The 21570-nt window shown below is 63.7% G+C and overlaps 1 protein-coding gene across 10 annotated transcripts in view; it reads left to right on the top strand.

Moving 5' to 3' along the window:
* The window catches only part of SBNO2 (strawberry notch homolog 2), a 50499-nt gene that overhangs the window by 11361 nt on the left and 17568 nt on the right, over positions 1-21570 (top strand). For 4 of the 10 annotated variants that reach the window (XM_081791064.1, XM_081791067.1, XM_081791065.1 and 1 more), the window contains exons 2-5: positions 2926-3117; positions 7651-7724; positions 8327-8438; positions 15336-15389. In XM_081791064.1, coding sequence (XP_081647190.1) covers positions 2998-3117; positions 7651-7724; positions 8327-8438; positions 15336-15389 — 360 coding nt within the window. In that variant the 5' untranslated portion in view covers positions 2926-2997. Of the gene's footprint in view, positions 1-2925; positions 3118-5155; positions 5389-7650; positions 7725-8326; positions 8439-13225; positions 13440-14762; positions 14884-15335; positions 15390-18204; positions 18470-21570 lie in introns of those variants that run through there. The other 6 variants (XM_078443749.2, XM_081791066.1, XM_081791068.1 and 3 more) reach the window with 5 other exon arrangements.

Below are 21570 nucleotides of genomic sequence, written 5' to 3'. Positions count from 1 at the left end.
ATTGTGAAGCGTAGGCCTCTGTGAGCACCCACGCTTCACCTGTCACGGGATGTTCTAAAAATACACGCCGGGCCCACCACATGGGTGCTGAGCTCTGACCCAGCGGGCCAGCCTTTGTTACCTCCCCTCGTGCCCCAAGACCCCACCTGGTACTCGCGGGGCTGGTCCTGGGGCAGCTGGAAAGTCCCAGGCATGCAGCGCGTTGGTGCTCTGGGGTCCGGGGCCTAGGGCAGGGTTCAAAGGGCAGGAGGTAGGGGAGGTCAGCAGAGGCCAGAAATCGGGGGGTCAGGACAGCTGGAGTCTGAGGGAACAGAAGGAGGGCTGTTTGGGGGCTGCCCCAGGGCTTTGGGGGGATGGGGGAACAGGAAGCCTGAGGCTGTGGAGGTGCCGCAGCGGTGACAGGTAACACTGGCCCCCGGGGGTTTGGAGGAAGGGGGCACTGTAGGGTGGCCTCTGGGGGCCCGGGGTGGTGGTGGGCACAGTGTGAAATTCATAGTGTAAAACTGGGTCTTTCAACGTGTACAATTCAGCGTTTTCCACTATACAATGTACGAACATCCCCGCCACCTAATTCCAGAACCCCGCCCCCAGCCATCACCCCCACTCCTCCCGCGGCCCCACGAGCCCCACTCCTGTCCGTGGATGGGCCTGTTCTGGACGTTTCATACACGTGGACTCACCCCGTGTGGCGTCTGGTGTCGGGTTTCCTCCCTGAGCGTCATGCGTTCAGGGTCCGTTCGCGGGGCGGCGGGGGTGGGCGCCTCGCTCCTGCTCGGGGTGAGGGATGTGCGCGTGCGCGGTAGATGCGCCTGAGGGGCGTGCGCGTGCGCGGTGGGCACATTGTGTTTATCCACTCACCGGTTTACGGACATTGGGTTCTGCCATCCTCACACCGTTGTGACTCACGCTGCTGTGAACGTGTGTGTATAGGTTTCATGTGGATAAGTATTTTCGTTTCTTCTCGGGTTCCTGGGAAGCTGCCCACAGCACCACCGTGCTCCCTGGCCTGTGGCCTCTGGATGGTGCTTTTCTAAAGGGGCAGCCCAGGGCTCAGTGGCTGCAGAGCCTGGAAGCACCTGTTTGTGGGAGGGGTTCAGCTTCACTCCGGGACACGTGGGGTATGGACAGGGTTTAACAGATGGCCTCAGGTGGGGGACACATCTCGAGCACCTGCTGCAGAGAAGGGGCGGGCGGTCGAACCCCAGGGCTGAGGGGATGCTGGCCAATGCCTGTGGTCAGCTCTATGTTTCCTCTGTTGAATTAAGGTCATTCCTGCCTGCCTTCTGTCCCAGGTGCGGGGGGCAGAGCCCCCTCGAGGGGTATCCCCCAAATCCAGGAGATTTCCTGGGGCCTCAGTGAAACCAGTGGTCACCTAACTGGTCCCTGGATTGCTGGGGCCTTGGGCTCTGCTGAGTGCCTGACCAGCTTTGCCCATGTACCTCCAAACAACTCAGTTCTCCTGTTGAGCAAAACCGGGGCTCAGAGGAGCTGAGGTGTCCCTGAGTTGTCAAATAATAATCCAGTTGTTAGAAGGCTGAGCTGGGTCTGACCACATCTGCCTGAGCCCGAAATCTTTAAAAGGAAGGGCTGAGACCCCAAATCACCGAGTAGCTGTGTGTTTATGGAGCGAGACCTCAGGACTTCACACTCCCGGCTTCCAGGTCTGTGTCCCACCAGGTCCCCAGCCAGGAGCCTGGAGGGCACAGGCCAGAGCAGGCCAGGGCCACCGAGGCAGGGGGAAGCGCCGTCTTCCCCGCAGGTGTGAGCCCGTGGCTCGCCCAGACCAGTGGAGGCGAGCAGGGCAGCACCAAGGCTTGGAGCTGGCTGGAGCTTGGCCCCACGGGCCCCTTCTCTGGCCAGGAGCTTGGGGTGAAGGCAACCCCTCCCCACCCCCTGAGGGATTGCATAAGCTGCCCGTGTGCGGACAGTGATTACTGGAAGTCCCGAGGATTTCTTCATCCAGGGCTTGGCCGGGAGTGGCAGCTGCCTCCCCTTCCTGCCCCCCTCGGTGATTAATGTCCTCAGCCACTGCCTGACTGAGGAGCACAGGGGCCGGCCTAGGGTCCGGGCTCAGCCAGGAGCAGTGGTGCGGGGCGGGGGGGGGGGGGGGGGGGGGCCGGGGAGCCTAGGTCACAGTCCACGGGGCAGATGGAAATCGTGTGGGAAATCCTGTGTATCTGTTGTCGGCTCTTATGGCAGGCGTGTTCCCGGCTGGGTCTGCCTGCATTCGAGAACAAGAACATTCTCAGTGGGGATGCTGTGTGTCCTTACCACTTCCTGGCTCAGCTTGGCCCTGACTCCCCCAGAGCCCCTTCTGCAAACCTGCTCTGGCTGCAGGGGGACAGGACTGGCCCCCAGCCTGGAGGTGCTTGCTGAGTTGGACTTTGCCTCACAGCCTCAGACATGCCAGGTCACAGAGCCAGGCCCGCGGGATCAGCTGAGTCTCTGCTACTCGCTGTGGGGCCCAGATGGCCGGAGCATCCCCCCAGGGCCTGAGCTGGTTGCGTGATGGGCAGGGAGGGAAAGCGGTCGGGTGGCCCAGCCTCACTGGAAGGGCTGCCACCGTCCTGGAGATCTGTCCCCGGGGCTGGTCTTTCTGTCTCAGGCCCCTCTCTGTGGCCAGGAGCCCCACTTGGGGGGGGGGGGGCCGCGTGCGCTCCTGTCCCGGCAGCCGAGGGGTTGCTCGAGCACCCTAGCACGCTCAGGCTGAGCCGGGGTCCGGGCCCCCTCCCTGCGCCAGCACAGCCCCTGGGAAGAGTCCAGGAACCCAGAGGGGCGCCTGTCACCGCTGCGACATTGGGGGAGCCTCGGCTCACACCCTCCCTCCCGTATCAGGGGCCTGCTGTGCTGACCCCACCCCCTCGGCGCCAGCCTCGCAGGGACTCCTCAGAGGTTGACCTCGGGATGTGCCGTCTCTCCCCCCAGGTCATGATGCCGCCGCCCAGGAGCAAGAAGCCCAGATAGACGCCTCGGCGGCCTGGGTCGTGGAGCCGCCCGATGCTGGCAGTGGGGCCCGCCATGGACGGCGAGTTTCCTCAGCACGAACCCCCGCCAGCGGGCGGCATCCTGTACAGCCCGCCGCCGCTGCAGACCCCGCTGTGCGGGTCCGGCGTCCAGGTGAGCCCCCGCCATCCGCGGTCGGCCTCGGGGCGGGACGCTGCCCTCGCGGTCGGGTGCGGCCGCAGCTCCCCTTTCCAGGGCCTCGAGCAGACGTCCCAGTCCCCGGCCCGGCAGGGGGACGCCTCGGGGTGCCGTCAGGTCTGTTTGCCAAGGCCGTGATGGGCCCTCAGGGAGACGCTCGGGCCTGGGCTGCCGCCGCCTTCCCTGCAGGACAGGGGCTGGGGCCTCTGTGACGTGGACTTTTTTACCAAGGTTTCCTATTTTCAATTTAATGGACTTTGTGTCTTAAGCAGTTTAGGGTTTATAGAAAAATTGGACAGAAAGTTTCCACCTCTCCCACTTTCCCCATCGATAACGGTTTTCATTGGCGACCCTGCTGAGTTATCACAACGGATGAGCCAGCACCGAACGTGACGAACCACGGTCCACAGCGGACACGAGGTCGCTCCCGGTGCAGCACACCCCGTGGGTTCGGACGAATGTCACGGACACCTGCCCACCACCACCGTGTCGTCCGGAGTAGACCCACGGCCCTGAAACTCCTGTGCTCCTCCCATTCACCCTCCCCCACCCCGGCAGCCGTGCCTCCGCGGTCCTGCCTCGTCCAGAGCATCCCGGACTGGGAACCACCCCGTGTGTCGCCTCCTCAGCCTGGCTTCTGTCACCGAGTGCTGTGCGTCTGAGGCTCCCCCGTGTCTCTGTGCGGCTCGATGGCCCGTTTTTAGTGCCGAGTAACATTCCCTCGTCTGGGCCGGGCCACTGCGTGTTTATGGACCGGTTTACCTGCTGGAGGGCGTCTCAGTTGCTCCTAGGTCCTGACAGCTAGTGAAGTATCTCAAGTAGTAAAACCACCACAGGTCCCAGCAGCTGCAAAGGGCCCCGTGGAGAGAAGGGTTCAGAATTGTGCACCAAGTCAGGCCTGGAGCCCCCCCGCTCCCAGTTTCTGGGGCGAAACCAGGGTTCTTTCTCCTGTGGAAAAGCAAATGGTGTTTCTGAGTAGAGAGACTCGAGCTGCCGGGAAGGGAGGGAGAAGGGTGTCGGGACACAGTGGCAAGGGGTGCACGTGGCTGGGGCTGCCACGGGGTCCCTCCTTCAGGAAAGCGTCAGCTGCCGTCTGCCCCTCGGTCCTGCTGGTTTGGGGCCGGGAAGAGGGCCGGGTGGCAAGAGAGAGCAAGGATCGAGCCTGGGTTTGAGAGGAGCCGGGAAGTGGGCCGCTGGGGTCAGGCTAGCTCAGGGCCCGATGCCCAGAACCATCAGGAGGAACCTGGGAAAGCAGAATTCAGTCTCCGTCCAGATGTGCCCACGTGGTACCCTCACGTAAGAGGCGCGAGACACAAGTTGTGTAGGTGAGCCATCAGTCTGGGGAAGGCAGAAATGAGTTACCCCCGAAGGTAACACTTCCAGGCCTCGGCTGACGTCCAGCGCCTCTGGCCAGGGTCCCAGACGTCACCGTGTGCCTCCTCTCTCTCCCTTTCCTGTTGGAGCTGTGTCCACACGTCCCCTGACCCTCCGTGTCCCCCTGCTCCCCTCTGAACTTCTGCCCGCGTCGTCATGGCGATGCCTTCCTGTTCCCCACGTGCCATCTGGCCCCTGGCAGTCAGTGTGTGGGCTCTATGTCCCGCCACTTTGTAGTCTCAGAGCGTGCTTTTGTCATTCTTAACAGCGCTGCAGGACTCCTTCTTGTCGGCATCCCATAACTTGCTTAATGATTTCCCTATTGTTGGGCCTTTGGGGTGATTCCAGTTTTCTGCTGCTATAAATAGCACTGTGTGCCCCCCCCCCCCCCCCGTCCCCATGGATTGGGCAGGAGGGTGTCCTTCTGAATCAATTCCTGGGTCGGAAGGAGCACTGGGTAGGGTCACAGATTCTGGGCTGGGGCCACACCCTCTCGATGGTGGCCCGTATGCCGACGGGGAGGAGGGGGCACGCCTGGGCTGCCGTGGGGACCCATGGCAAGGGATGTGCCTCTCCGAGCCCGACTCTGGCTCTTTCTGAGGCTGGGCCACTCCTCCCCAGGCTGTACACTGAGCCTGTCCCTGGTGGGCTACCAGCTGTGAGGGCTGCCCCCTACCCGGGCCACTCTGGGTGCAGCTCCCGCTGACGCTGAGCGTGTATGTGGTCGGTGTGGTCAGGATACTTGGTGCCACTCCCCTTCATCTGTCCTGGCTGGGCTGAGCCACCGTCAGGAGAAGGAGACCTACCCCAGGACTGCCAGTGTCATTGAGGTGGCCACATTTAGCAACTGAAACCGCAGACATTGAATGAAACGTAAGTTTCACGTAAACGCAAGTGACATTTTAGCGTGTGTGTTCTATGCAACATTTACACTAAAAATTGTTTGTCGTTTATCAGAAATGCCAATTTCACTGGACACCCTGTATTTTATGTGGCAGCCTTATTTTATCTGCTGCCCTAGTGAAAGTGTTCTCTTTTTACATCAGCTTCCAGGTGGCCTGGGCAGCCTTGGGTTAATGTCCCAGGGCCTGCCTCTCCCCAGGAGAGGCCAGCCTCTCCGTCTCCACCTGAAATCCCCAGGCAGGCTCGAATGGGCTGGTAGGGGTCAGGCATCCATCTCTGGACCGATCATGTCCCAGGGGCCTGCCCTCTAAAGGCAAAGACGTACCTCTGGCCTTAAGTGGAAAATCCCAAGGAAACCTCTGATTGGCTGGCTGGGTTCAGGGGCTCCTCTCTGGACCAATCATGACCCAGGGGCCTGCCCTCTAAAGGTGTGGCCACCCTTCCGGCCTCAAGTGGGAAAGACCGAGGTGGGCTCTGATTGGCAGCTGTGTGGTGCCCCTGAGCTGGGGGAGGAGTGACCTCCCACCCTCCGGCTTCCTGGCTGAAGCCCCAAGGTCCTAGAAGACCTGGGGTTCTGGGTGCGGCGGAGAAGGTTGAGTAAATGAAGGCCCTCCACCGCCGGGAGCCCCCTGAAGCCTTGAGGCCGGCCCTGCCTGCTGTGTGCCCACGGTGCCACGTGTGCGCCTGGGATGCTCTATGCCAGTTCATTGAAGCGGCCGAGTATGGTCTCTGCTGTGGAAGTGTTCCGGGAGTGCCCCGGAGGGGGAGCCTTCCGGAGGCTTCCACGGCGATTCCTCCATGATTCCTCCAGCCTTCGTGCTGGAGCTGCTCTTATCTTACAGCCCGGGCAGACGCCAGAAGAGCAGGCACAGCCCCTTCGCGGGGCGTGCGTCTCTCCTTCCTAAGTTCTGGCTCTCTGCAGCTGGACGTCTGGCCACCGACCGCCCTGCAGGGGTGGGGTGTTGGGGGGAAACGCACAGTGATGGGAAGTCAGGGCCGGCTCCTCCCTCCCAGACACAGGTGCCATACGTAGAAGGGCGCCTGGTCTCCCCGCCATCTGGGCTGGTTCCGGGCCAGCTGTCGTTCACGGGTCCCGTGAGCGGGAGGAAGCGGTGGCTGCGGGATCGGTTCCCGGCGGCCTCGCTGAGGAGCAGGACCCGCGTGGACCAGCGGGAAGGCCGCTGCGCTTCTGTCTCTGGACGTGCCGTCTGGCAGAACCAGCTAGGACGAGTAGGGGACAGTGACGGCCGCCAGCAGGCCTCTCCCCACCGCTGGTCGGGGACCTCCCCGACATGGTCCCATGTGGGCCGCATTGTGGGTTAGGGGAGGGACCCCTGCTCGGCAGGCTGTGTGTCAAGGTGGGACGAGCCACTTCTTTCGTACGGAAGGCGGGGGGCGTGAGTGTCCACAGCCCTCCACTCTGAGTCGGTCCGGTCAGAGCCCAGTGCAGGGCCCCTCAAGTCCCCGCTGACCTCAGGCTCATTCTTCCAGCCTGCCATCAGTGTTTCTCAAAGCAGGCTCCCCAGGACCCCTACCTGTGCTGCACTCTTGGGCCAGACAGGCTTGGGGGTTTCCAGGAACACCCTTGGCCAGAGGGAGTTCTCAGAAGGCCAGGCTCTTGTCCCTTCTCCCCCGTCCCGGGAGGGGGCTGGGGCGGGGACCGGTCCTTGGCGCTGGTGGGAGCCCCTCTAACGAAGTCCTCTTTGCCACACGGGCGCCTCCCTCGGGGCTGGATTGGAGGGGGGAGCTCATGAGGCCTTGCTTCTCGCCCAGTCCCACCCTGCGCTTTCTAGAACGGGGGGCCTCCATGCAGAGTCCCTGGCCCACCAGCACGCCTGGATCCTGTGTGAAATGGGGGCTCCCGGTCAGACCCTCGGATGGGCTGCCCAGGCCCCTTCAGGGGTTCTCGAGGCACTCCAGTCCGGAGGTGGGTCACACCTACCCACCCCCGCCCTGCCCACAGAGAGGCCTACAGCAGCGGCACACCAGGCCCCGGGCCCGAGCCCTTCACGGGTGTGGACGAGTTCCCCTCGGTGGGCTCTCCCATGCCGATGGGCAGACTGAGGCCCCGAGCTGTCAGGTGGTTAAGTGACTCCTAGGTGACCCAGGTGGGACGCCACAGGGTGACGTTTCTACCTGGACGGGGTCGCAGAGTCCTCACCCCCTCCTCACTGAGGAGCCCCCCGCCCCTTCCACAGGGCGGCCCCTCCTGACGCTCTTGGTCTGTTCCAGAACACCATGCTGCACTACCCGTGGTGGAGCCCCTTCTCGCCCACGCCGTACCCAGCCTTCTCCAGCGAAAGCCAGTAAGTTCCTCTGGCCTCCAGGGTCCGGGCAAGCCCCGCCACGTCCCGCTGGGTGGCCACAGTGCCCTCGAGGCCTTCCGTGGCTCTGCAGCCACTGGTTAAACAAAACTAGAGCTCGTGGCAAGTGAGGGGCTTCAGTGTCCTGCTGAGGGGGCCGTGGGCTGCGCCCTGGCCACACGGAGGCAGCCGAGACTGACCGGCCGTGACTTGTCTTAGAAAGAGCCCGCCAGGAAAAAGGGCAAAGGTGGGAGGGATGAAGGATCCTGGGAGGGCTCTGTGGGTACCCTCTGGGCAGGGGGTGGCCCTGGGCAGCGGGGGAGAGCTTTGGGGGCAAAGGAGTGGGGAGGGCACTTGCCTGCAGAGGGCAATGGCGACCTGGGTTTTGAAGAGTCAGTAGGAGTTTGCTGGGGGAGCGGGCCCACAACCAGGCCGAGGAATGGCCTATGGAAAGGACCCAGAGCACGGAGCCAGAGGCTTGAGGTCTCTCCGGGGCACTGTGTTCCGGGACGGGGGCACGGGGGCCTCTGCTCCGAGCTGAGTGTCTCGGATGCCAGAGCCCTCCCTTAGGCTCCCGATGGCTGACCTTCCCTGTCTGCCCGCAGCCAGTTCATGAACTCCGCCTCCTTCATCGTCAGCCAGCCCTGCGCGGACACCAGCTGCGGACCTTCTGCCGCCACCCCCAGCTTCCTGCCAAAGACAGGCGACTTTCCTCAGGTAGGGACCTGGAGCCAGAGTCACCCTTCGATCCCCACGTGCTCCCGGAGGCCCGTGCCACGCACTGGTGGCCTTGGCCGGGCCCCGGGCTGGGCTCAGGGCCGCATGGAGCCCCGGCTTGTACTTGGGAATAGCCAGTGCTCCCCTCTACTGCAGGCCTGGCCTGAGGGCTCCCGACTCACAGCCACGCCCGCGTGGGCCTGTCAGGGCGGCTTCCGGGCAGCGCGAGAGCTGGGCTAAGGGCCACACCTGTCCGCGTGCTGCTCACGCCCCCGCCGTGGGTTGTGGGGCGGTACCATGGAGCATCTGATCCGCTTTTCCCAGACCTTAGCGCCTTCCTCTCCTGGGCAGAGGCCCCCGCGCCTGCTCCGTCTGGGTGCCTTACTTAGCGTCTCGGCAAGGGTCCGCCGTGTTCCCCGCGCCCCTGGCCAGAACGACGTTCCGTCCGGCACAAACCCCGTTGTTGGCATTTATGTCCCCAGACAGCAGCTATTTGGAGAGCGTCACCCACCCAAACCGAAGGAAGAGATACGTGTGATCTCTTTTTTTGGAGAATCGGGGGGACCCTCCCCGGCAGGCGTCTCTAATGGCACGCGACTTCTCTGGTGGCCCGGACACCGGGCCCCGCAAGAAGATTCGTGGGAAGGAGCCCAGGGCGATCGGAAGCTGGGGCTGGCAGCAGCCGGGCAGCGTGGTCTCCCTGGGAAGTTTGGAATCCATGGCCCCAGTGGTTTCGCTGTGGCACGCAGTTTGGGAACCGGCCAGCTTGGAGGGCCCCAGAGGCTCAGCTCCCCTGAGCCTGTTTTCCCTGTAAAGTGGGGGCCTGTGGGGGTGGCAGTCTGGGAGGCTGTGGCTCGGACCTGTCAGCTCAAACCCGCTAGAGCCAGACAAGCGCAGTTCAGGAGGCTGGCCGTTGTCCACGCGGCCTGGCCGGGCAGGGATCTGGAGCCTGGACCAGTGTCCCCCAAATCCGGGTCCACCCAGAGCCTCGGAATGAGACCGTTTTTGGAAACAGGGTCTCTGTGGGTGTCATTTCGCTGAAGATGGAGATGAGGTGATCCCAGATCACGATGGCCCTAACCCTAAAGGAGGAGAGACAGACACAGAGGAAGCACGTGACCCCGAGGCAGAGTGAGCCACGCGGCCACGAGCAGGGATGCCAGGAGCTGGGCGAGGCAGGAGGGGCCTCCCCTGGAGCCTCCCAGGGATCGCGGCCCGTGACACCTTGACCTGGGGTGTCTCCCCCGCAGGGCCATTGGGGCACACCGGTGTGTTAAGTCCTCCCTCTCCATCTGGGACGCTTTGTGGCCGCCCAGGAAACGACTTGGCCAGGCCTGGAGGAGATGGGAGCACAGGGGCCCCCCTGGCCCTTGGGGGCGCACGCCGGCCTCCTCTGGCCCCCAGACCTCCCAGGGTGAGGAGTCAGTGGGAGGGGGATGGGAGGGCCCCGTGGACGGGGCCCCGTCCCGCAAGGGATGCCCCGGCCCCTCTGTTTGGCGGCCGCCGTCGCCCAGCCCGGGACGCAGCTGGTCCGTCCGCGGCCCGAGACCCTCTCTGGCCTGCCGTGCCTCGGGGCTGGCGGCCCTGCCTGGCTCTGAGCCCCGATGAAGTTCCTCCGCACGTGTCCCCGACACAGCTCCACATCCAGACGTGGCGTCCCGTGATGCTGACGCCCACGCTGGGGCGTCACCTGCCGCACGGACGGGGAAGCTGAGGCTCGGGTGCACGCAGGCCCCGCCCCAGTAGCCCCCCCGCCGCCGCCCTGGCCCCAGTCCCCCGACGGTGTCTCGTGTACTCGGCTTGCACAGCTGCTCCTGGCTCTGCCCGGAGCAGACACGCTTTCTTCCACCAAGACCCCCTCGGGGCCACCGCGCCCGTTTCTCGTCACGTGCAGGGGAGCTCAGCTGCCTCCATCCCACGGATACCTACTGAGCATCTGCTGAATGTGGCGGGAGCCTACCCTGCCGGGGGCACCTTGAGCCCAGATCTTTTTTCTAAAGCCGCTTCTTCAAACAAAATCTCACCCCGTGCCAAGCGTGGGATTGACAGATGTGAGACCAAAGTTCAGATGCAGTGAAGGGTCTTGAGGCCCTGTGGGTCTCCATCACCTCCCTCGTGACCCCTGGGCCTGTGAGCGAGGACAGGAAGGGGCCAGACCGAGCTTGGCATTCGAGGCCCTTCACAGCTGTGCCTCAGCCAGTGGACCCACCGCAGACACCCTCCGTTCCTAACTGACCAAATAACATCACCATGGTGACAGGCAAAGGGACAGCCTCAAAGACGTCCCCGTCCTGATCGTGGGACTGGGGACCTGTCCCCTCACGCAGCAGAGGGGACCTCGTCAAGGCCCCCGAGGCGGGGGTAACCCTGGGTGCTCCGGGGGGCCCGGAGGCCTCACAAGGCCCTCTCGAGAGGGAGGCAGAGGGTCAGAGGCAGAGAGACAGGCAGACCCCGCGCTGCTGGCCGTGAGGATGAGGAGGGGCTGTGGTCCCAGGATGCGCCCCCTCTGGAAGCCATAAAAGGGGGGAGAGGGCTGTCCCTGGGGCCCCGGGGAGGAACATAGCTCTCCGTTTTGGACTTCTGGTTTCCAGGACCATAAGGTAATAAGCGTGTGCTATTTTAAGCCATGAGGTTTGTGGTAGTTCATTACAGTGGCAAGAGGAATCTGATGGACCATGTGAAGCCCTCACGTGGCCCCTGGCACACTCTCGAAATGTCCCCACTGTTGTAGAAGTCAGAAGAAATTGGAATAGAAAAGCCAGAGCTGGGCTGGGGCAAGGAGTGGACGTGGGCCTGCAGGCCTTAACGTACCTCCTCCTAACTAAACCTGAGCTCTGAGTTTCCTAGCAGCCAAAGCAAAAAGAGAAAGGAGAGGAGCTGTGTGACTCTTGTTGCCTGCAAAGAGAAAGCTTCTCTCCCAACGTCCTTCTGGGGCACGGAGCAGTTCCTTGGGGTCGGCATCCCACGCCCATCTCCCCGGGGACTGCTTATGGCGTTGGTTCCCAGTCCTGTGGTTGGTCTTGGCTCTGGCTTTGCTGTCTGAGGGCCTTTGTTCCTTCTGTTGTGCCTAGGGCTGAATCATTGGATGTTAGGGGTACCGGGTTCTGTACCAGGAACCAGGAACCTCCCCTGGTTCTGTACATGAGCCGACCCAGACCCAGGACCATTGGTGGCAGGTTGGTCACGCCTTTATGTGGGGTCCTTGTTTTATTGTTGTTGTTGTTGTCTTAATTTTAATTTTATTTTTAAGTAAACTGTATGTCCGAAATGGGGCTTGAACTCATGACCCCAAGATCAAGAGTTGCATGCTCTACTGGCTGAGTCCATCAGGCATGCCAGGGTTCCTGTTTTATAGACACCCAGGTGGGGCCCACATCCTGTGGGACCCTGCTGTCAGGAATGCAGGAGGTCAAGGCTAACCCCCACTCTGAGGTGGCTCTGCCCTGCGGGGCGGGCCTGGCGTTCAAACCACGAGCCCCCTGCAGAGGCCCAGAGCCCGGGGGCCCAGGTTCCAGTTCGGAAGGCCCGTGCACCCAGGGGTTATCTATAAATTTAAGGTCTGATACTCTCTTTTTCTGTTTGTTCGTTAAGGTTTTCGTGACGAGATGACTTTTAAAGCACTTTAGCTTATAGGGAGGTTGCAAAAACAGTACCAACACTCCTCGAACACTGTCACTCGTTTGCCCAGTGTCCTGGCACGTTGTTGTCTTCTGGAACCACGGTCCATTATCACGGCGCAGAGAGTAGCCCCCGCACAGCACCAGTGACTGACCCGAGGGCCGGGGCTGGGGCCCCGAGGCCTCTGTAGAGAGCTGGTCGGTCGCCGCCGAGGGCCCCTGCGTGGGCTGGCCTGGGGCCCTCACGCTAAGGAGGGGTTCTGTGTTGTTGACAGGAGTCCCGCAGACGGGGCGCCGCGTCCTCCTGGGGCGTCACTTCCAAGCCTGCTGGCGGTGGTGTGCCTTACCGCTGACGGTCCTGCCCTCCAGCCCCGCGCCTCCCTGTCCCCCATCCACTGTCAGGTCGCTGCCATTTTCCCCTCTCCCCCTGCGAGGGTGCGTCAGGGACCCTGGTCCCTTGTGGTGGGGAGGGGGGTGGATTTCACCAGGCGCCAGTAGACGTTGCCTGCAGTGACGGCCGCCACGGGGTCTGGCTGGCAGACGTTTCTGTCCTTGCTCCGCCGTGTCGATCAGCCGGAGGTCTTCCGTAGGGAGAGCTGTGCCTTCCCTTACTCAGTCATGTTGGCGACAGCACGGGCTACGGTCAGGTGCTATCCGCTGCTTCTGTGTTGGCTGTCGGAGCCTCTGTCCCTCTGTGTCTTCCCTTGTAGCCACTAGGAATGGCCCAGGCCCACTCCCTGAGGTCCCTGCCTCAGCCTTCATGCCACCTGCTTCCCCAGGGAAGGGCCCCTTCTCACTGTGCGTGGCACAGAGCCACTGAGGCTCCCACGTCTGTTAGCGACCTGGATAGTCGAGGGGCCCCACGTGGGGTCTGCCACCGCCCGGGAGCACTGTGTGTTGGGTGTGAGTGCGTGGCTTTTCACTCGTTCTTTACTTTTAGGTGAGATATGATTTGCGTGTCACACAACTCACTGACTTAGCAAATTCACCGGGTTATGCAACTAGCACCTCCATGTAATTCCAGAATGTTCCATCACCCCAAAAGGAAACCCCCTTCCCGGCAGTGGATGAGCCCGTTCTGGACGTTTCACACACGCGGACTCACACCCCGTGTGGCTTCTCGAGTCGGGTTCCCTCCCTGAGCGTCGCGTGTTCGCTCCCTGAGCGTCGCGTGTTCGGGGTCCGTCCGCGGGGCGGCGGGGGCGGGAACCTCGCTCCTGCTCGCGGCCGAGGGACGTGCGCGTGCGCGGTGGACACGGTCCTCGGTGGACGTGCGCGTCCGTGGTGGATGTGTTGTGGGTGTCCGTTTATCCCTCATTGGGCATCTGGGTTGCTCCCACAGCGTGGATTTGGGTGACTGTGAATTGTGCTGCTGTGAACATCGGTAACCGGCTTCTTTGTGGACCTGAATCTGATTGGGGGAGGTGCTTGGGGAAATGTTGAAGTCGTGGCGGCGGGTGAAGGACTCGACGTCGCAGCGCGGCCCTCCCAACCCCCGCGTTCTCCCCACCCGGGTATCTGGGGTCCTGGTTGTGGGCGTGACCACCCGACCCTCCCTGCTACACCCCCAGTGCTCATCCTCACTGCTTCCCCCCCCCCCCCCCGCCCCCCGCAGACGCGTTCCCTGGGAGTGGGGGCTGCCCCGACCCCTCCTCCCAAGGTCACCTGGACCCCTAACGTCTCAGCTGGACTCTGGGGGAGGGCACTTCTTTACACACTGAGCCCCCCTCACTCTGTTACTGGAGCGGGCGTCCACCCTGAGAGTCCAGGCGTCTCGGGTGGGTCCCGCATCCACTCAGTGAGGACGCTTTCCGTCTGCTGGCCTGGGGCTTCTGGGAAGCCAGGATGAGGTCACAGCTCAGAAAAGTGCTTTGCGAACTCTCAGCAGCTCTCCAGTGAGGGGCGGGCGGCACGGACGCTCTGCAAATGGATCTCAGCAGGGATCGGAGGCCCGGCACGCCCCGCCAGCAGGCTCCCAGGAGTTACCGGCATCGGCAAACCGAGCGAGCGCGAGGTTTCCTCTCAAAGGAAGCCCGTCGGTTCACTCTGAGCCGCGGCCGAGAACCCAGCCCCACCCCCGCCCCCAGCTCCGTGGTCCATGCCGAGCGCCATGGCCAAGGAAGCCCCGCTCCGTGGTCTGTACTAAGGGCCGCAGACAGGTGGCCACAGGGAGCACAGGTGTCTCCAGAGGGTCTCTGCACAGAAACTGGGACACCGGGAACCGGGGACAGGGACGAGGACGGGAGGGAGGGGCTGTGAGGCCTGCAGAAAAGCCCTTGGTCAGGGTCTGGCCACAGGGAGCAGAGCTCCAGCCTCTCCTGATGGCAACAGGGTGGTCAGGGTCAGTTTTCTGGCGGGGGCTGCTGTCCCCACGACAGTGGGCTATGGCAGCAGTGTCTCAGGGGGCCGTGGGAGCTGGGGCGGCCCCCAGAGAGCACCGCAAGCAGGGAGACCTGGCGCCAGTTCTGGGGCCACAAGTCCGAGGTCAGAGGGAGGGTCCTGGGGGCTGCAGATGTCCCTTGGCCTGTGCCACCTGCAGCGGCGCCTGCCCCCGCGGCCTATGGTTGCCTCCCCACGCACCTGTGTCCGGATTTCCCTCCTACAAGGACACCAGTCACCGCATTGGGCCCACCTGACTCCTGTACGACCTTATCTTAACTGATGGTATTGGCAAAGACTCTATACCCAAATAAGGTCCCCTCCACAGGCACTAGGGGTCAAGACTTGGACATGTCATTTGGGGGGGACACAATTCACCCCTCAACAGGAACATTCCAGCAATGCAGTGTGCCTGAGGGGAGCCTGCAATGCCCACCACACCCTCTGCCGTAAGTCAGGACACGCAGGCCACCTGGGCACGGGCTTGCTGTGGGGGCCTAGTGGGGAGGGGAGAGCCCAAAACAGACCGGGAGGGTCTTGGGAATCCTGGGGCAGCTGGGCCTCGCCCGCCCCTCTGTACGTGGCCTGGCCACAGGGCAGAGGGTCAGTCTGGGGCCAGAGAGAGGGTCCCGCCAGACAGCACTGCGGCCCAGACGCAGCCAGACGGGGAGGGAACCAGTCACGTCCCTGGTCACGACCCCACTCACACTGGTGCCGGGGCCTCTGCCCAGACCCCACCCCCCCCCCCCTCGGCCCCTCCACCCCTGTCCAGACACGTAGCAGACCCGCACAGCCTACAGCCACCGGGGGCGGGGGCGGGGGGGGGGGGCGGCGCAGGACAGCCCTGAGGGTGCTGACTTCTTGGTGTGGGAACCCCCACCCGGTTTCCCTGTCTCCTCAGGGCCACCCTTGCCCATCAGTCAGGTGCCGAGATTTGGGGGACAGATACTCAAAGGTCAGTAACTGTGCTGGAAACTTGATGGACTTTATGCTAAATCTAATAACGAGAGCCTGGCCCAGGCACTGCGTTCATCTTTTATGTCAGTTCCCAGTGATTATTTTTATTTTTTTTATTTTTTATTTTTTTTTTTTTTTAAGTTTTTTTTAATGTTTATTTATTATTGAGAGACAGAGAGAGGCAGAGCGTGAGCAGGGGAGGGGCAGAGAGAGAGGGAGACACAGAATCCGAAGCAGGCTCCAGGCTCTGAGCCGTCGGCCCAGAGCCCGACGCGGGGCTCGAACTCACGGACCGCGAGATCGTGACCTGGCTGAAGTCGGAGGCTTAACCGACTGCGCCACCCAGGTGCCCCCCCAGTGATTATTTTTAAACGGAGTCAGAACTGGGGCTCCTGGGGGGCTCAGTCGGTTGAGGGTCCGACTTGGCTCAGGTCACGATCTCAACGGTTTGTAGGTTCGAGCCCCGCGTTGGGCTGTCAGCACGGAGCCTGCTTGGGATCTTCTGGCCCCTTCTCTGCCCCATGTGTGTCTCTCAAAAATACACATTTAAAACTGAGTCGGGGCGCCCGGGTGGCTCAGTTGGTTAAGCATGCAACTCTTGGTTTCGGCTCAGGTCGTGATCTCACGGTTCGTCAGCTGAAGCCCGGCATCAGGCTCTGTGCTGACACGGGAGCCTGCTTGGGATTCTCTCCCTCTCTCTGTCCCTCCCTTGCTCACACTGTCTCTGTGTCTCTCTAAATAAATAAACAAACGAACTTTAAAAAATCAATAAATGAAAATAAAACTGAGAATCCACATGCCTTAAAATCCATGCTTTTGGGGCGCCTGGCTGGCTCCACTGGTAGAGTGCATGACTCTTGATCTCAGGGTGGTGAGTTCAAGCCCCATACTGGGTGTAGAGCCTACTTAAAAAAAAAGAATAAAAACTGTCATAAAAAAATAGTAAAAGCCACTCTTTTAAGTAAATTCACAGAATTGTGCAACCACCACCTCTAATTCCAGAACATTCCTCATCTAAAAGCAACCCTGTCCCCATCAGCCATCACCTCCCCATCCCCGGCCCCCATGAGCTCCCTTCCCGTCGTGGATGAGCCCGTCCTGGACGTTTCACACAGTCGGACTCACACCCCGTGGGGCCTGTCGTGTCTGGTTGGCTCCCTGAGCGTCGCGTGTTCAGGGTTCGTCCGCGGTGGGGGGGGGGGGGGGGGGGGGTTGCCTCGCCCCTGCTGGCGGCCGAGGGACGTGCGTGTGCGCGGTGGACCCGGTCATCTGTGCGCGTGCACGGGGGACGTGGTCATTTGTGGGCGTGCGGGTGGGGGTTGCGTGGACGTGAGTGTTCGTGTCTCTCGGGTGTGGACCCGGCAGCGGGGTCGCGGGGTCGTGTGGTGACCCTGGGGTCGACCTGACGAGGAACTGACCGCGAGCCTGTCTTCCAGACAGACCGCCCCGCTTCTCGTCCCCACCGCCAGCCGGGGTTCTGGTTCCTCCAGTTCCGCTGACCCTTAGCCGTAGTCGGCCGAGTGGCGCGGTCCCGGCGGCCGGCCGGGAGGTGATGTCTCACGGGTTTCGGTTTGCGTTTGCTCGTTGCCTGACGGTGCCGAGCGGCTCTCTACCGGCTGGTCGCCCTTTGCGCTTCCCCTGCACACGCGGTGGGCCCAGCCAGGCCCGGCCCTCCCCTCCCGTTGTCGGGGTTCGGGCATCTGCCGGCCGTGAGGTGCGGGCAGGACAGGGGCAGCCACGGTGGCCTCGTTGCGTCTGCAGCATTGGACCCCGCGGTCCCTCATTGTCCCTGACCAGGCCCGCGGCCCGGGGTCTCTCCCCAGCGAGAGCCCCTCGTGTGTCCATGCCCCCCCAGCCTATGCTGCGAGGCTCGCCTCACCAGCTTGCTCCTCTCAGCCAAGTGACGGCTACGTGGCACAAACACCCTACCGGGTGGGTTTTCTTTTCTTTTAAAAAAATTTTTAAGCTTATTTATTTTTGAGAGAGAGCACGAGCGCGCACGCACACACACGCATGCGCGCGCGCGCGCGCGCACACACACACACACACACACATGCACACCCCAGTGGGGGAGGGGCAGAGAGAGAGGGAGCCACGGAATCGGAAGCAGGCTCCTGGCTCCGAGCTGTCAGCACAGAGCCGGATGCGGGGCTCGAACCCACGAACCGGGAGATCGTGACCTGAGCCGAAGTCGGACGCTTAACCGACTGAGCCACCCAGGCGCCCCCAAAGTGGGTTTTCTAAAAGCAACAGTTGTTTTCCCGGGGAAGAGGACACCTGACCCCACAGGGTTCGCCAGGGCCTCACACCCCCCTGCCTGTGAGCCCTGCCTGTGTCCCACCCTCTGTGCGGGGCCGAGGGGTGCAGGCGCAGGCCCGGAGAGGAAAGAATGGGGGTGTCGGGGGCAGCCATACCCCTTGGCAAAGTTCCAGGAGAAGGAGCACGGTGGGGGCCGGGGTCCCGAGGGGGCGCGCCCACTCCAGGTGAGGCGGTAGCGTGAGCAAAGGCCGGGGGCTGGGGGGCGTGAGCCCAGCGAGGCAGCGGAGACGGCTGCCGGGTGCTTGGGGGCAGCTGGTGAAGGCCCCTGTCCAAGCCCGGGAGCTGCCCGGAGGGGGCATGGAGGCACCGGCCGGGCCTTAGGGCGCCCGGACCGGCCGCCCTGCGGTCTGGGGAGACCGAGGCGGGCCGGCCGGGAGGGGCCCCCCGCGTTCCCCCGGCCCCCGGCGGCGGCGGCGGCGGCGGGGTGGGCGGTGGGGGGCGCCGGGGCGGCAGGGTGCGAGCCGGCGGGCGGGGGCCCGGCCCCGCCGAGAGGTCTGTGGCTAGATTCCGCCCAGTACAGGAATTCTCGCTCTGCCAGTAATCACCCTGACTTCCCAGGCGGCCATCATTTCCTGAAAGTCAGCCGCCTTAGGGGAAGTCGGCGCTGGCGGTGACTAAACCAACATGCAAATGCAGCCGGGCTGAGAGCGGCCGGGCGGCCGCGGTCCGGAGGGAGCCGCCCGCCGCCTTCCCGGGACCCGCCGCGGCCGCGCCATGTCCCAGCTGCGGCTCTGGCTGCACCTCGCGGCTCTCAACAAGGTAACCCTCCGCGCCGCCCGCGGGGCTCCGGGCGGGGAAGGCGGCCGCCCGCGTCCTCGGAGCGGGGCCGCGGGGCCTGGGGCGCGCAGGTGCGCGGCCGGCACCTTCCGGGCTGCGCCCTGCCGCCCCCGGGGCTCAGCGCCCGACCTCGACAGCGTCCGGGGTGCCCCGGGACGGAGCTGGCGGAGTGCCGTCCGCTCGGGCTCCGATTGGCCAGGTAGGAGCGCCCCGGCCCCCCGGCCCTCCTCCGGCCCCCCGGGGCTCCGGGAAGGGGTCCAGCCCCTCCCCGGGGCCCGCGTGACAGAGCCTGTCTCTGCAGGGCATTCCTAGGGTCTGAGTGTGTGCAGCAACCCCCCCTCGCCCCAGGGAAGGCCCAGAGCAGGTCTGGGGTGGGGGCCATCCTGTCCCCACCCGGCGGTCTGTGGCCAGAGCGGGGCCACTATTTGGCAGCTCCCCCGGGTCCCGCCAGGTCTTCGCCTGGTGCGGGGAACCCCAAAATGCTGCGAGACAGTAACCACAGCAGGTGACCCCCAAAACTGTCAGGATGAGCAGCTTGCTCCCGCCCCACTGACACAGCGGATGGGGCCAGGTGGGAGCCTGGGGTCTGAGGGGCAGGCGCTTTGCGGGGCGCCCACAGAGGGTTCGTTTGGATTTGGCTGGTCTTGGAGGTCTGCTTGGTGGCTGCTGGGCCTCAGGTCCCGACAGGGGGGCTGCTGGGTGAGCCGCCCCTGGGTGGGGTCAGCTCCTGCCCCATCCTGCCGCCAACTCCTCATAGGGAGTGGAGCTGGGAGGGACTCTTGGTGACCCGCTTTGAGGCCCTGCCTCCCTTTGGCCCAAGAATCAAGGTGAGGGCTGCTGAGGGCAGCATCCCCACCGTTTTTTTGTTTTTGTTTTTGTTTTTTAAGAGAGGGTGAGTGAGGATGAGCAGGGGAGAGGGGGCAGAGGGAGAGAGAGTTCGGGAGCAGTCTCCACGCCCAGCTCTAAGCCCACTCACTCGCTCTGTGGGGATCCTGGGATCACAACCTGAGCCAAAATCAGGAGTCGCTGGCTCAGTTGACTGAGCCACCCAGGCGCCCCCATCCCTGCTCTTAAATACCTTTTGTCTTGGAGCAGCGTGACCCGCACGGTCACTGAAGGTAGCGCGGTTCCCACGCCCCGGCCCCTGTTCACACCGCACCTCAGCGCGGTGCGTCTGTCGGTGGGACAGGCAGGCGCCCATACATCATTATCGACCAAAGATCCCTCGGCCTCCCGTGTCCTCGTTCTGTCCCACGACCCCATCGGGACACCGCGTGAATCGGGTTCTCACTCTCCTTAGGCCCCACTGGGCTGACACGCTTTCTCCACCTCTTCTCCGGTGGAAGCCCCGGGCAGGCGGTCAGGAGGAGGACTGGACAGGCTTCCTGCAGGATGTCCCCCCTGCCGGGTTCATCCCACGATGGCTCTGAGCAAAGTGTCTGGCTCATGCCGTCACACCTGGGGCCCCCGCTGCCCACGAGGTTCGTCACCCCCGACGTTGACCTTGGTCTCCGGCCGGGTGTGCCGGTCGGGCTCCACGCGGTCCTTGTGGGCAGGGGTCGCCGTGTGCAGCCCATGCAGGGCTATGGTCCCCCTGAGCACCCACCTCATCGGGGCTCCTCCCCACCTGCCCATCCTACTGCTGGTGACCGTTTTCCCTTTAGGAAGCAGGGCCACCCCTCAGGGCCCCTCGGGGCTGCCAGCTTCATGGGTTCAGGTGCTGTTGTCACTCTGACCAGGCTTGGTTGGCGTCCTCTGGGAAGGCCACCCTCAGATGCGGTCCCAGAGAGATTTTAGCCAGGACACGCAGCAACCCCCACCCCTACCCAGCCCCCACCCCAGGCAGCCTGCAGGGGTCCGTGCTCCATGCTGTTTCATAGGGAGCGGGCGGCCAGCTTCTGTGGCCCAGCCTCTCCTGGCGTTATCTGCCAGACTCGGGCTCGGTCACCTCTGACCCCAGCTGCCCCGGGATGGGGCAGAGTCCATAGGAGGTCCTGGTGGGCAGAGAGCAGTCCTCATAGCCAGGCCAGACCCCACGCTGCCACCTGAGTCCTCCCCCAACCCACAGATGGCTGCTGTGGCCTGGTGAGCTACTGGGCTCTCACGTGAGGGTGATGGGCGTCCCAAGTGTCCGGGTGTGCCTTTTCCCACTGTGAGCATGGTGTTCCCTGCTTCTGACCCAGCGCTGCGGACTTTTGCAGACCTTCCCTGGGCCACCACCTGCCTGAGCTGGTCTTGCCAGCCGCTGTCTGCCTCCTCGCCGGGACTTGCCCAGGCTGGCAGGTCCTACCGGGGTCCGCCTCCCACGGGTCTGGGCTTGGCACCGCTGAGGGGCGGGAGCGAGTGGCAGTCCCTCTGCCTTCCCATATGCTATCTGCCACCAGGGCGCCTCGGGGTGGCATCCAGTCAAGGCACACCAGCTGACGTGGGCACGGGTGGTCTTTGCAGCACAGATCCTGAGTCCCAGCCTGGCTCTGGGACCAACCCCATCTGGTAGAGAGTCTCCCGCATTTAGTCTCCCTCAGGGGGGCCTGACCCCCTCCGTGCCCACCCCCTCCCGAGGGCACAATGGGCCGGAGCCTGCACGGTCCTGGGGCTGTGTGTGCTCTGGCATCGGAGCGAGCTGGACGTTCTCACTTAGAGACACCCCCCCACCCAGGAATGGGGATCTGACGCCAACACAGATCAATGGGAGGGGAGCTCCAGAAACAGCCCTCACAGATGGAGTGGGGCAGGAGCACCAGCCGAGACCAGGGGCCTGTTCTCAGGGACCTGGGGGCTGCAAGGATGCCGCCTCCACCCCCAGAAGCCAGTTCAGCTGTGGTCTTGGAGGCCGAGCCAGCTGCATACAGGCGGGCTCCAGGCCCACGCATCCCCTTCATCCCCAGAGCCCAAGACGCCCGCTGGCCAGCCCTGCCTGTCTGCCTCGCCGTCCCCCCGTGCCTATGCACTGGCATCCCACCCGGCTGGCCCTGGCCTTCCAGTGGCCCCGACAGCCCGAGACACGTAGACGGTGCACAGGGCCTGGGGACTCCGTTGCTCCTACACGCGGCCTCATCCAACCCCACTGGCCTCTGCCCTGC

Source organism: Panthera onca, chromosome A2 (genome assembly GCF_046562875.1).
Source record: "Panthera onca isolate mPanOnc1 chromosome A2, mPanOnc1 haplotype 2, whole genome shotgun sequence".
NCBI lineage: Eukaryota > Metazoa > Chordata > Mammalia > Carnivora > Felidae > Panthera > Panthera onca.
The sequence above is the reverse complement of the archived record's forward strand: the minus strand, read 5'-3'. Positions and strand labels throughout refer to the sequence as shown.